Source organism: Crocodylus porosus, unplaced genomic scaffold (genome assembly GCF_001723895.1).
Source record: "Crocodylus porosus isolate Cpor-Errol unplaced genomic scaffold, CroPor_comp1, whole genome shotgun sequence".
Lineage (NCBI taxonomy): Eukaryota > Metazoa > Chordata > Crocodylia > Crocodylidae > Crocodylus > Crocodylus porosus.
The window spans coordinates 53636481-53651092 of NW_017728947.1; the positions used below are offsets into that span (position 1 = coordinate 53636481).

General features: G+C 41.7%; 1 protein-coding gene across 1 annotated transcript in view; it reads left to right on the forward strand.

Annotated features, from left to right (window-relative positions):
* LOC109321619 (cytosolic phospholipase A2 epsilon-like) overlaps positions 1–14612 on the forward strand; it is a 53819-nt gene that overhangs the window by 25023 nt on the left and 14184 nt on the right. The window contains exons 4-12 of the mRNA XM_019552352.1: positions 111–247; positions 3406–3537; positions 4664–4704; positions 5790–5832; positions 7240–7297; positions 7918–8087; positions 8207–8293; positions 11622–11659; positions 14130–14277. Of these exons, the coding sequence (XP_019407897.1) occupies positions 111–247; positions 3406–3537; positions 4664–4704; positions 5790–5832; positions 7240–7297; positions 7918–8087; positions 8207–8293; positions 11622–11659; positions 14130–14277 (854 nt within the window). The remainder of the gene's footprint in view (positions 1–110; positions 248–3405; positions 3538–4663; positions 4705–5789; positions 5833–7239; positions 7298–7917; positions 8088–8206; positions 8294–11621; positions 11660–14129; positions 14278–14612) is intronic.

The following is a 14612-nucleotide window of genomic DNA, read 5'->3' on the forward strand; positions in this document are numbered from 1 at the left end:
AAAAAAAAAAAAAAAGGTTCATTGTAGCATGATGCATTCATTTTTCCTTTGCCATTTAGCACAGGGTGCATTCCTACTTTAACTGCTGCATTGCATCTCTTCTCATACAGTAAGCCAGCCTGATTGCTATGTGACCCTATGGTTGCCAACTGCTTCAGGTGAAAAAGCCAGGACCAAGACCATCAATAACTGCAAAAACCCAGTTTGGAATGAAATTTTCTATTATAGGATCCAGAGTCAGATCAAGGTATGAAACTAAGAGCTGCCTACTTCCAGCAGTCTGGAAATCTTTAGCTATATGGAAAGTAGAAATTTTAAGTCTTCTGCAGCTTATTATTTAATAGCCCAGATGATTAAAATACCACAAATGACACTTCTTTGGACTTTCTCTTCTTTAGAGTACTGCTTGTTTGGAACGTTAGAACCATTATTTTTTCAAATAAAGAAGCAGTTATTTTTCTGAATTTATTGGAATCTACAGCTGCTTTCAGACATTCAAAAATGGTGCTTTACTTTAAACTCCGAGCACTCCTGTGCCAAACCCAGCACATGCCCAGAAAAGACACTGCATTAGCTGGACCCAGCTCATCCAACATCTGTATAGATCGGGCACTTTAGTGGGGCTTTGTTGGCACTTTTATTGAATAACTGTTTGAATAAGCTTTAGATAAAAGTGCCAAAAAGCCCTGCTGAAGCACCTAATTTATACAGATGCTGTAGAGCTGGGTTGAGCCAACACCTGCTTCTTCTGGTAAGGTGGTTTGGTTTTTTTGTTTGTTTTAACATCTTTTAGCAGCCCGTCAAGTAACTTCAATGTCTTGAAGTTTGTTTTCATCCCAAATCATGACACTAGTTCAAAACTTTTGAATTTTTTTTTTTTTTACAGATGGAGAATTCTAAGAAATGTTGGTTCAGAAAGGTCCAAATGGAACATTCTCAAATTGAAATATTTTATTTTAATTTGTTCTAGCTCAGGTACCTTATGTTTCCATTCCATCTATAGACCATTATCCTCAATTGGATAATGGTCCCACGATACACTGTACCAGCCCAACCTGGGTGACCACAAGACATCGTGGAAGTAGCTGTCTAGCCCAAGAGCCAGGGCCATGGAGGGAAAAAAAGGTCTGAAGTGCTCAGCTACAAGTCACATGAGGCGCTGCGGCCATGGAGGCAAGCACAGATAACTGAGATTACCTGAAAGGAAACATTATCATTCAGGTCCAGACAAAGTGAAACAAAACAATTTTAGGTTGGGGCCCAACTAATGGGCCCTGTACCATTTATGCACTTAGGGGCATGTACATAGTCATGTAACTACAGTTTTTTGTGCTTAAAGACTGAGCAATTTAGCGTCACTTGCATTAACCTACTGAGCAGGCTTGGTAGGGTTGTACTCCAGCTGCACACTTGCCCAAAGGAAATAAAATTGCCCAGAGACACGGGTAAGACCAGGTAAACCCTGAAATTTTAATCTGGCAACAACATGACTCATGGCACCTGGGCTAAAAGGCAGGAGGTTGTCTATCACGTTTCTGGCAAATATACCAATAGGATAAAAAACAGTCCCAAACTGTGCATAAATGCCAAACTTTGCTGGTACCTAACTGTATATAGGCCATCTAGGTATATGAAAGGTAAATATAATCTAGTACCATATTTAGATTCTCTTAAGGGAAAAATAGGCCAAAGTCAATTGTTTTACTGCCAACGGTTTCCATTTTGCAGAAACTTCGTTTTCTGGAAAAAAAAAAATTCATAAAAATGTTATCTACTGGTTGCCAGCAGTGGATCCATGAGTGGGGCGGGGGAAGGATATGGCTGCACCCACTTTTGGCTGTGCCATGCATGAACTTTGAGCTCATCAGCTAATTGGTGTGAGCTCTGGCTGGAGCCACCACTTTTTTGCAGCTCCAGAGCACAGGCAGTGAGCACTGACATCACTTTTCTCCTCTTACCTCTGATGCTGAATTTAGCTGTGGGAGGGAAAGGGTGAACACCAGCAGCACTGATCCCCCTGGGCTGTTGAGCTGTGAAAAGCAGGGCTCTGGCCAGAGCTTGATCCAATGAGCTGGTACGCTCATAAGAGCTCACTGTACCTGTGGAGGTCTGGCAGGAGCCCATGCTGACCAGATAGATGGTGACCTTTGAGCTCACTGCCCATGTACAGCACAGCAAAAGAAGAAGGATGCAACTACACTGCTCCACTCCCCTGGATCTGCCTTTGCTGAGTACCTGGCATATTTTTTTTGAAAGCATTTAAAATATTAAGATTCCTCATTAGGGCCATATTTGGTAGCCAAATCTGAATCTAATCAGGAAACCCTTTAATCTCTTCAAATCAAATCCAAACACTCCAAATTGATTCTGCAATTTGGACATAGACACAGCTTTAAATGCTTTTTCTACATACCTCAAGGTACCAGGTGGCTTGTGAATGCTGTCATGCTGGGGTGGATGGAGAATCCCACAGGAGCAAGAGGGGGGGCGCTCCCCAGCACACTTGGCAGCAGACCCGGAAGTGGACCAAAGCATTTCCAGTCCACTTCTGGGGTACTTTCAGTCCAATTCCAGGTTCGACGCCAAGCATGCCCCCACCCCCACCCCATGGGTGCTCCTGTGGGATACTTCATCCACCCCACCATCGCAGTGTTCACGAGTGGTGCACCTGGTACCTCGAGGTATGTAGAAAAGATTTAAAGCTGTGTCTATGGCTGAATCACTGATTCTCTGAATCAGCATCAAATCTTTGATTCAGATTCAGCCAGATCAAATCAGGGACAGTGACCCAAGTCAACGAACTGAATCACTGTCCCCGATTCAGGCCACATCCGAATCCAAATTGAATATGGCCTGTTTCGCACACCCCTATTCTTCATAGCTTGACCTTTCATCTGAGTGATTCAGCCTCACAATAGGAAGCTCTCTATTCAGCCAAAACATGAAGTCTGAATTGGTTTATTGTGCTGATTACAGTTGATCAAATATCAAGCTGAGTATGTGGGGAGAGCTGGTTGTATTGGAACCAAAAAAAAGACATTACAGAACAACCACTAATATCACATAATTTTACACTTTTCCTTTAACCACTTTTCTGCCAACAGTAAGTGAATTGTTCTTTTATCCAGAAAATACTCTGTCAGAAAAAAAAAAATCTACAGAGAGCTTTCATATATTGGTGGTTTTGAATGCTTATAAAAGTATTGATTTATTACTATATTGAGCGCTAATTTTCAGGTCATTGCAGTTATTCAAAAAAAAATGTTTGAAAGCTTGACAAATCTAAAGATAAGGTTAAAAACCCAAGGATTTCCTGACTGGAAATGTTATGACTCGTATACAAGCCTATGTTAATACTTTAGCATCAAACTAATCTTAGCATCAAATCTTTCACCTCTCTTCTAGAATGTGCTGGAGCTGGGTGTCTATGATGAAGACCGTGTTACTCGGGATGATCATCTCTTCACTGTGCGTTTTGACATAGCTAAACTTCCACTTGGAGAACGAACTCTCATGTGCTTTAAGTCTGATCCAAAGGTGAGTTGTGAAGAAACAGGCAGGCCTGGAAGAGAAAGTCTGGCCTTTCTGTCTAAACTACAGCTTGTAATGTACATCTACTTTCTTCCCTCTGCCTTTAATTTGCTTGTTTTACTCTAATTTATCTCGGGTCTCTTCATTATGGGTTCCTCCACTATACTGATCAGTTTGGCCTCAGCATGCTTGCCACTGGAGGTTGGGTTGGTAAAAGTTGATTCATTCACCAAAGACTCCTTGTTCAGATTCTATTAACAAGAATGAACTTACTGGAGACTGTTACCTCCAGGAGCTCCATTCAGAGGTCTCCTGTCTTAATTTGCCATTACCCTAGCAACTATGTGACACTAACATCTTGGCAGAGATACCAATATAATAAAAGCTGAGATTTGCACACAGTTGACCCAATTTTCAAACAATGGTACCCAAATGAGATTTGTAAATCCCATATGGGTATTTACATCGCCCTCTAAATATACAGATTCCCATTTAAAATGTAAATACAGAATGGAAATCTTTCATTTTAGTAACTATATTTAGATTGGGCCTTCTTATTCACACATTTTTCAAAATAATTATATTACAGTGTAATATATAGTTGAAATGGGGTGGCGTACAGGAGGAAGGCTTAGCATCAAGTCATCTATCTGTTGTGTTATTTCTAAACAGCTTTGCTGGTATCTTGTTGCTATTGGAACACACACAAAGAACGGTGGACTAGACAGATAAGAACTTAATACATCAATATCACCAGCTTTTGTTTAATATTCCTGGAGAGGTTGAAATTATAGGCTAAAAGTAAATGTAAACCCCAAGCTAATGGCAAAAACAGCTACTGGGTAGCAGAATAGTATCAAGAATGTAAGATGTTAGTAGATGAAGTAAACTGCAGATTGACTGTATGAATGGTAAATTACAAAAGTGCAGGTTTCTTTAAGCTTTCTGTAAACTTTAAGGCCAGGTGGGTCTATGAGAGCCTCTAGGCTGCCCTTCTGTATCCCAAAGGCCGTTGTATCTTGCCTAATTGCCCCTATACCACAAAGTGGAAGATCAGATTGATACAGTGACTGTACCTGAAAGCAGAGAATGTGATGTAGTGACTTCATTTGTTTTTCTGTTTTGTCCTCAGAGGCAGGAGGAGCTAGAGGTGGAATTCCTTTTGCAGACCATGTAAGTGAAACGCAATTTAAATAGAAGATGCAGAAATAGATAGGGCTAAAACCCTTCAATGACAGACCTATTCATATGACTGCTGTGTGGAAAATTGCCAGAAAACTCGGATTCCAACCTCTAGTATATTCTCTATCAAAATAATATATACCATGTCTCTATATCAGCTTCTTCTATTGTTTAAACACTATTAATGTAAAGAATTTTTCCTGGCATTGACTAGAATTTCTACAACCTCAGTCCATGGCCTAGTAATTAGTTTTATTTGTATCAGCCTTTTGATGCCTGCTGGTAGTCCTATGCAGTAGAAAAATCTCCCGTGTCTTATTTTTAAATTGCAATTTTGTTAATGTTTCAAAATTACTCATATTCCAAATGCTTGAGTATTGGAATTGCCTCCTACAGCCTTGTTTAAGACCATAAGGTCTGTCTCTGATGTGCTAAATCTAATAATATCTTATATAGCCCTTTAAGGCACAGAGACATGGGTTAGGTGGCCAGAGTCACTCAGTGGGCCAGTGACAGAGCCAGGAATAGAACTCAGGTGTCTTGAGTCTTGATTCAGTACTTTATGCACTATGCCTTTAGTTTCACCTGAATTATCTGAAGATGTCATTTAATAAATTGCTCTATTACCATGGTCATTTCCCCTCTATTTATTTTATCTGCATTCATAGCAAATGTGTAGAATCACATTCCCCAACCAGTATACCCTGGCAGACCAGCTTAATGTTGGTGGTAGAAATGTATTTTATAACATGAGCTATACTTAGAGGAGGAATTTGGTTAAACTAATATTCCTGTCTGTGTGAGTTTGAGACTGCCACTGCACTGCAAGAAAATTTTCTGATTCAGGTCTGGCAATTTTGGCACAGGTTTAAGTTCCTGCTTAGAAGATCTCCAAAGCAAGAATAGCAGGAGCGTTAGTAGCTGTGCAGAGACAAAGCGAACATTGCAAAAAAGCTTAAACCACTCACAGACAGAGTTTTTCTGTCACTTTCAGAATTGGAAAGTGAGATAAACATTAAAGGAAAAATTTGATTTATCGTGGTTGTGAAATATGTATTTTTCATTTTGTTTCCTAGTTTGGGTCATCCTGAAACACTCTTTACCAATGGAGTACTTGTGGTAACTTTTTGTTTGTTTTGTTCTGTAACAATATTCTTAACATAGGTGGGACTAGTGAAGCTGCCAGAAGGTTTGCAGGCCAATGTATTCTTTCTTATCTGGGAGATAGATTGGGATGAGAGTAGTTAAGATTTCTCTCAGTCATCTGTTATGCACTATTTCCTAGAGCATCTTCAGAAACACAGAATGGAACAGCTATGAGCATCCTGTGTCAGCACATTCCAGACACTATGCAGTGATTCCCCCATTTACAAACAGGAAATGGTGCAGCTGTAAAACCCCCTATGGCTAGTGAGCTCAATCTAGGGCACTCTTACACATGGTGGGGGGCCACTTTAATTAGAGAGGCTCCAAGAGCCTCTCTAATTAAAGCAGCCGTGGTGTCTCATGTATCAGCATACCTGTGCTTCAAAATGGCTACAGAGGTAGTTTAACTAAAGCTCGTCAAATATTTTGAAGTGTGGGAACGCTGATGCATAAGATGTGGAGACTGTTGGGGGCACATTAATTCTCCAGCAGACTTGATTAATTGAGTAAATACAGCATGTCGGAGCAGCCTCCCCATACGTCTATAGGCACACTTAGTCCTTATAATGGGGTACAAGATAAATCTAGCTGAGTTATTATCACTAAAAAGGAACAACTACACTTGATACAAAGCTCTGTATGCCTTAGTGCTTAGCTATGTCAAGCAATTTGTTCTTCAGGGGCTGAGGGTTTTAGTTATACCAGTGACTCTCAACCTTTTTTTGACCAGGACCCATTTGCAAAGGTCCATGGCCTGTCCTGACTCACACCTGCTGGTGCCCGACCCCCCAGTTCCCTGCCATCCCAGCCATGCTGGTGTCCCTCACTCCTGACTCACGGCCCCCTGCACGCCCAGACCTGCTGGAGGGGCTCCCATTTGCCCCCATCCTGCTGGGGCTGGAGCACAGTGGCTGTGGCAGCTACGGCTCATGCAGGTGGCAGTGGAGCAAATCCAGGTCTGGCATGGGCTGGAGGGAGGAGGCGGAGAGCCCTGAGGCAATCCCCCTCCCTCCACTGGGGCTGCCATGCCACACCAGGTAGCCTGGTCATGGCCCCTCCCAGCTGCACCACCCCTGCAAGCATAGGCATCTGCCCCAGGGCTGCCAGCTTGGCCACACAACTCTCCCTCACCCCCTACCCTGACTGCAAGGATCCAGGCGCCTTCCCGCTGCCCATCTGTCCTGCTGCAGCTCGTGACCCTTTGAAATATTTTTGGGACCCACTTATGGGTTGCAACCCACAGGCTGAGAAACACTGATCTATACTGCCTGCAGATTGCCCAGGCACTCAGCTAGTAATGGATAAGGATTGGGGGTGGGGGTAACTTTAAATTGTGACATTCCCTCATATGAGTTCTTTTATTTTCCTTCTCTGTTCCAGGCCCGGGAAGCTTGCTGTTTGGAAGTTCAGGTGCATGAAAAGAAGCAGCATAAATCAAGTCAGTTTATTGCTTCATTAAATGATGGTTAATTACCATCTGCTTAAACTGATATGGTGACAAGGGTGTTATATAGATCATTAAAATAACAGTATTTTTGTTCACAGTATTTTCTGTTAAAGTATATTAAATCAAGACTCCAATAACAAAACCTTTTAAAATGTAGTATGTTTCAACACAGCTACGACAATATTTTGTTCATCATAAAATTATAGCAAGGCCAGTAATATTTGCTGTGGTGTGGAAAAGTGAGGAAATGATAAAAGCGCTTATTACTGCATGCAAAAGTTGAATATTTTTATATAGACCAGACTTACAGTTCACATGCTGATAAGTGAACTACAGACGTGAACCCAAATCAATTTTTACTGTGAAAACTTATGGTGGTTGTATTCAGTGAACATTAGCACTGTCATACCTACGTAAGTAAGCTTTCATGTCCTTGTGTTGAGTAGCAGGCTTTTTGTGCAGGGGATATCATTTTTCTTATCTTCTTAAGTAGCTTCTTAGAGCTCAATATGGAGAACTCTTAAAAAAAATTTCAGACTTGTTTATAGTATCTTACATTTCCAGTCAGATAAATCTAACATTGTCTGCATGTTTTGTCTCATTCCTTTTAGGAAAAGACATCTCTCTTACAGTAAAAGGTTCCTATGAAGAAACCCAGGATGTTATTTTGGGTCCTGAGGCCATAGTTTGTCCTTCGTGTCCTACCGTGTTCCACTATACAAAGTATGCAGACCCAGCGCTGGATGTTATGATACCAAAGAAGAAACAACATTACAATGCTGTATGTTAAAACTCACCTTAATAGTGATATACAGATACCCCCAACCTGACTCTATGAAGGAACAGGATAATCTTTTTATTTCAGTATTAAAAACTGTTTTTTAATTATTTTTTTTCCAGAAAACCTGTAGCTACACTGTAGACACAGGCCATCCAGCAGTGATGCTTAATTCTCTTCCCTTTGGGGAGAAAGTAACAATAGCAGAGGTGAGTGTGATTTGGGAGCCTTTAGGATTAACTTTGAATCATTTAAAAACTAGGGCTGCCAAACTATTAAACACTTGATTGTGATTAGTTGTGCAATTACAGCTAAAAACTTAAAATGATGTGCAGAAAAACTCAAAATAATGCAAAATTACGCAGGTAATTTGTTTGGGTGGGGTGTGTATGGGGGGGGGGAATTTGTGAAGGTGTAGGGGGCTGTGGGTGTGTGTGGAGGCATCCCTGCACACCCTGGCAGGATGCAGGGTACTGTGGGTCAGGAGTGAGGGGCAGCAGCAAGGTCTGGGGGCTGTGGCTTGGGAGTGACAGACACACACAGACACAGTGCCCAGCAGGTACGTGTGTGCCAGGGAAGGGGCAAGGGGGAGAGAAGGGGTGGCAGTGGAGATCGAGGCCCCCCACAATGAGGGAAGGAGTGGGGCAGGGGAAGGGGCTTGGGTGAACAGAGCCGCAGGGCCAGGGCAGGTTGTGGAGCGGAGCTGCAGGAGGCTCACCAGGGTCCCCAGGGGGACATAGCTCCCCACTGCTGCACGCACCTGCAGGGGAGGCATGAGGGGCACATGTCCCCCAGATTTGTGCATGAGGCAGTGGTGGGCTGCTTGCTGTGGGCTGCGGTTCTGCACCCTGCTGCCTTTGCCCCAGGAGCTACACGTTGGCGGCATGGGAGGCACAACATGAGGTCATGAAGCTTCCAGGGCAAAGGCAGCAGGGTGCAGAGCCCCAGCTTGCAGCAGGCAGGCCACCTCCGTCCTGTACACAAATCCAGGTGGTGTGTGACCCCCATGCCTCCCCTGGGGGTGCACGCAGTGGCAGGGAGCCATGCCACCGTGGCTCCATCCCATGACCTGCCCCTGCCCCACTCCCTCCCTTGCCATGGGGGCCTCAGTCTGCTCTCTCCTTCACACTCCTTTCCCCTCCCACAGACTTACCTCCAAGGTGCTGCTTTATATGCTGCTAGGCTGCATTCCTGGCTATGAGCATGCTGCAGCTGCTCATGTGTGTGTGTCTGTGCATGCACCCTCCCCCACTGCCACTGCAGCTGCCCAGAGCTCATGCTTGGGCTGCCCTGTGACTCCTCTGCACTGCCACTACTGCCTTGCCAGGTGGCTCAAAGGTAGCGGTGATGGCGGCAGAGCGGAGCCCAGGCGCGGGCTCCAAAGCCATGTGGGTGATTGATGCATTCAAAAGACTAATGCAAGAATCAATTAACGTGTTAATCACACCCTGTAACTGCAATTTAATTGGCAGCCCTATTAAGAACTATTGCCACTGTAGGAATAATGAGCTAGATCTTTCCCACCCAAATGAAAATCTCCCTGAGACCGCAAAAATGACCACTGCTTCTCTGGCTCCTCTCTTGACAGTAGCATAAGTCTTGCTAAGGCCATGTTGACAGTTGTCCGGGTCTCCCTGCAGCTGCTAATAGAGGATACAGAACTGGGTGAGGTGTGACAGAAATGTGACACTTCCCTTGTTCCATCTCTTTCATTTCCTTTCCCCACCACTCCACCAAATTTCCTAAGCCTTTTGCATACCCAGCTCCTGGGCACGGACAACTTGATGGGGCCAAGGAATTTGGCAAGTTCCTTTGTACTCAGCTCTTTGTTGTGGACCAGTGTTATTAAAAGTCTGGTACTGTGCTGATGTTTCTTTAACTGCCCTTTAAAAAGAAGAGACAGAACTATATTTGGGAGAGGAAGGAGACACGTTTCCCAGCCCCTATGCACCTTAATTTCCCAGCTTCATTCTCTTCCCTTCTCCAACCCCGCTGCTTAAAACAGCTCTTCAGCTGTTCAGCCAGCTGCCCAGTCTGACTGCAGAGATTGAGATGCAAGCATTGTCCTTGTGGTTCAGATCCTAATCTGTGGCAAAGAGGCGTTTCTTTGTGTGTTTTATAATTTCTGTGCTATCCTTGTACAGCTGCCTCTCTTGGAATAATGCATATAAGTCAAACATTTGCATGGGGCCTTGCACTAAATAAAATAGCTGCATGCCGATTGAAGTGTCATGATTATTACTGCCACAATCAAATGTTTAAACAGGAGAGACAAAGATCATTGAGTTAAAATGAATGCTGAGGGACACACTTGCACTCACAAATTTGTGCATTAGTGTATCCCTGTAATCTATAGGTAATGTACATGTAAATACCATTTAGCCTCGTTTCATACTCCTGAACCACAGGAATAATCTTCAGTATTGATATATCAGACTGTTCAGACTAATTTGCAGGTATTCCCTTCCAGAATCAGAGAGTTCTCTGCCCTGGGTGGTGGCAGTGCATGGAGTAACAGCTGCAGCTGGGCTGTTAGTGGTGGCAGTTCAGGGTAAAATTTATGTCTGCAGTTTTGCTGAAGCCAATCTGACAAACCAGAGAAAGTCGATGAGTGCAGCCACTGCTATTTTTGCATCCCCTCTCCCTAAATCAATGCCCTGGGCTGGTGCCCCAGTTACCCCCCTTCCTTGGTTACATTACTACCCTCAACCCTTCACAGCAGCTTTATGCTGAGACCTGGTATGCTACTTTGTATACATCATTTGTGCACTGCCTAATATACAATAGATTTTTGACTGTTCTTAACCACAGCCTTACAATTAGGAGACTGCATTTGGGAACTCAAAGATTTAACCCTGAATTGCATTTGATGGTTTGGGTAACTGGGTGGTGGAGAGCACTTGCTGGTGCACATGAAGGCTTGGGAATTGTTGGGTGCATGAAATTTCATGTGACGAAATTACACATGTGCCTGGGACTGCAGCATGTTGAACTGGGTCTAAGCAGCCTCAGCTGGTAGGGGACCTGTCAGCCCAAGGCTGCTCCTGCCTGGCTCAGTGTGCCGCGGTGGGGCTAGCTGGGGCATGAGGTTGCTCCAGTGTAGGGCTAACCAGCAAGCAGCCCTTGCACTGAAGCATGCTTGTGCCCCAGCCAGCCCTGTCAGGATGTACACGTGCATTGCTTCTCACTAAATGCTGCCATAGGATAGTACTTTTATTTACAAGTATTAACCTACGCCAGAATTAATTAGTTTCCTGTGCCCTAATAGGGCCACACATATAGAGGCAGAGATTTTACTGTGGAGCTAGGCAGTTCCACAGTAAATGTCTTATGTAGATGTGCCCAGTGGATGGCACTATTCTGTTAAAAATAAATTGGTGGCTTTGAAACTCTGTCCATCTCTTGGATTGCACTGGGGCTCAGTTTTATGGCTTTCTCACTTACGTTGACAATCAAATAAAGCTTGCCCTCCAAGGCTGAAAAAAAGTTAAAAAAACACTACCATTTCACATTGAGAGCTAAATTCTTCTCTTTCAGGAAAAAAGATTTGATTTGAATGTGAAGGCAGAAGAATGGTAAGAACTTTTCCCTTTATTTTTGTTGGATCCTACTGATAGTGTTCACCAAATGTTGTTTGTCTCACTTTCTGGACCTGTTTAAAAAAAAATCAAACATTTTTTGGATTGAAAACCAGAATATGCTTTTAACAAATACAAAATACATACTCATCATATGACCATATGTATTAATGACCCTTGAGCAGCCTTAAATTTCACCAGCTTCAGGTGTTGAACATCCCTTTAGGATATGAAGCAGTAGCTTAGTTATGGTTCTCTCTCTCTTTTTTTTTTAAACTAGCAACTCATTTCAGTACAGTTAAGCATTATACATATATAATGTATATTGCCTGTGCTGCATCTATGAAACACCTTTTATACACATTTTCTTAAGGCCAGCAATCAGTGTGTATTCATCTTCCAGCCACAGTAGCACTACCAAATAATAGTGTTTGCTATAGTATTGCAACAAAGGAGAAACCCTTATTAATTATTAATTGTAGGAACCCCAATTTACTGGACATGGTGGAGGATGCTCAGCTTCTTGGAAGAAGCTTATACATCCCTGGTCATAGATAAGCTTGTATCATAGCTGCTCAATGACTGTTACAGCTCCTGCTGTTGTGTGCTATGCCAGAGATAATAGCTAATGGATTTGTGTTCATGGACCCTCCCTGCCCTAATTTTTTGGGCATAACAAAAAAACGAAAGCCTCAAAATCAATATGCACAATTAGTAAAATGAACTTTCAAAAACTGTTTAATGAAATTCAAATCTCATCTTGCAAGAGAGCAGAAATTGCAACTCAGTGCAGAATTTGGCAGTAGCTTGTTGCCAAAATCAGATGGGCACGCTCACTGGTAGGTCCAGATGTCTTGGTATGAAATGTCTTTTGATCTAATCTCCAAAATTTTGAAGAAAATACACTTACCTGTTTGTGAATTGCATCAGGGTGGGAAGAAATCCTTTTCCATGCATTCTTTGTGTACTTAAAATACTTTTAAAGCAGATTTGACATGCCTGTTATCTTCCTCCATGAGGAATATTCTGCTTTACAATTCGTGGCTAAAAGTAGACATGAAAGAAGTACACAGCATTCACCAATGAAACAGCCATGCTTGTATAGAAGGGTTAGAGAGTCTAAGGTGGAATCCTGGAACCACTGAAGTTGGTGACAGATTTCTACTTGATAACTGGGTTAGGATTTTACTCTACAGTTTCTATAAGTAATACCCAGTAGAGGGCGATATGATCACATATATTTCAGAGACAATGTTTCTGTATACATACATGGATGTGGAATGGTATAGTAATATATGGCCACTAGAAGGTAATGTATTTACACTTGAATAGATCAAAACAGGAATTCCCATTTCACAAAACATTTCAGAATTTAACATTTTTCATTTTTTATTCAGGATATAATTGGGGGGGGGGGTGAATTTCCAAATGAATAAAATGTTTTTAAAAGTTCCAGAAAGTTCATGTTTAGAAAATATAAAAATAATTTTAGACTTTAAATATTATTCTTTATTTTATCGCACTTTTTTGCTAATTTTAATTTTAATGTTTTTATTTTTAATGTTTATGTTTTTATATTTATTTCTTATTTGACTTTCCTTTATGGCAAATCACTACTAACAGTCTTAATCCTATTAACTGCTTATAATATGAAAAAGAATACTAGTTAAATATTTTTTTTAATCCAATTTTTTAAAAAATCCTTAAAGAGAGCTGTTACTTAGTACTGACTGAAATACCTTGTCTTGTATCTTCATATTCATGTTTCCTGTTTGTGTTGTAATGAAAGTTTGCCACTTTGAAACTACTCATGGTACATCCTGAAATAAGATAAAAATGAAAAACTAAAATAAACTGTTAAGATCTGATATTTCCTGAGATAAAAATATTGCCAAATGAACAATTTTTATTTTTGAATATTTTTGTAGACATTTTTATCAACATTGAAATATTTTTCAAAACCTTTGAATGGTGATGGAAGTCAGTGTGTGTGTATACACCCCTCCCCCAAATAATGAACTTGATTGAAAAATGTCCAAGTGGTTCTGTTTCTCTCTCACACATTTTAAGTAGAAATTAGACATCCCATTCATTTTACAGTTTTAATTCAGGATGCTTCTTTGACAATTAGGTTCCTTAGGTTTAACCTCAAAGATTTCATAGATTTCATAGACATCAGGGCTGGAAGGGACCTCGGGAGATCATCGAGTCCAGCCTCAGGAGACTCGATAAAGAAGAAGATAAAGAAGAAGTTTTCATTTCTATAAACTGCAACTATGTATAACTTTAGCTATTTTTAGAAAAATGAAAATATTATACAGTAGTGCTATTCTCCCCTTCTTTCCCTTCCATATTACATCAACCTGCATATATCAGAGTATGTGTATATAGTACTCATCTCTGTTGCAATTCCTGAAATGAACTACGAATATTAGTATGTAAAATATATGCACATATGTTCTCCTAGTCATTGTTCCTGCCCACAAGATCTCAACATACGTTTTGGATATGATCTATGCGCAGAGGAGAAGGATTTCCTGTGTAAAAGGAAGATGTACGTTGCTCCTGCTGTGAGGAATGTTCTCCAACTACAAGAGGATCTTCAGCATCATGAAGTATGTGAGCTGGAATCCTGGGTGTTGCCAGGCCCCTCCCATCACCTGAGTGCTTGGCAAACTGGATGCAAAGTCTGGATATCTATTATACAATACTGAGAACTTGGAACTACATTTTTTTCCAAGTGTTGCTGTTCCAAAAGGCCTTTTTTGTTGCTTTCAGGCTGAAATTTTCAACAGATACTCTCATCCTATGAGTGTAGAATTTTTAATCAAAAATGGCTCAGGCCTCCGCAATCCAGGAAGAAAGCTAGAGATTTGGGTCCGACAGTTACCTTTTAGGGGTTGGTGAAGGTTGCTTTGACTCCCATATGGTTAGGATGGCTATAGTATGT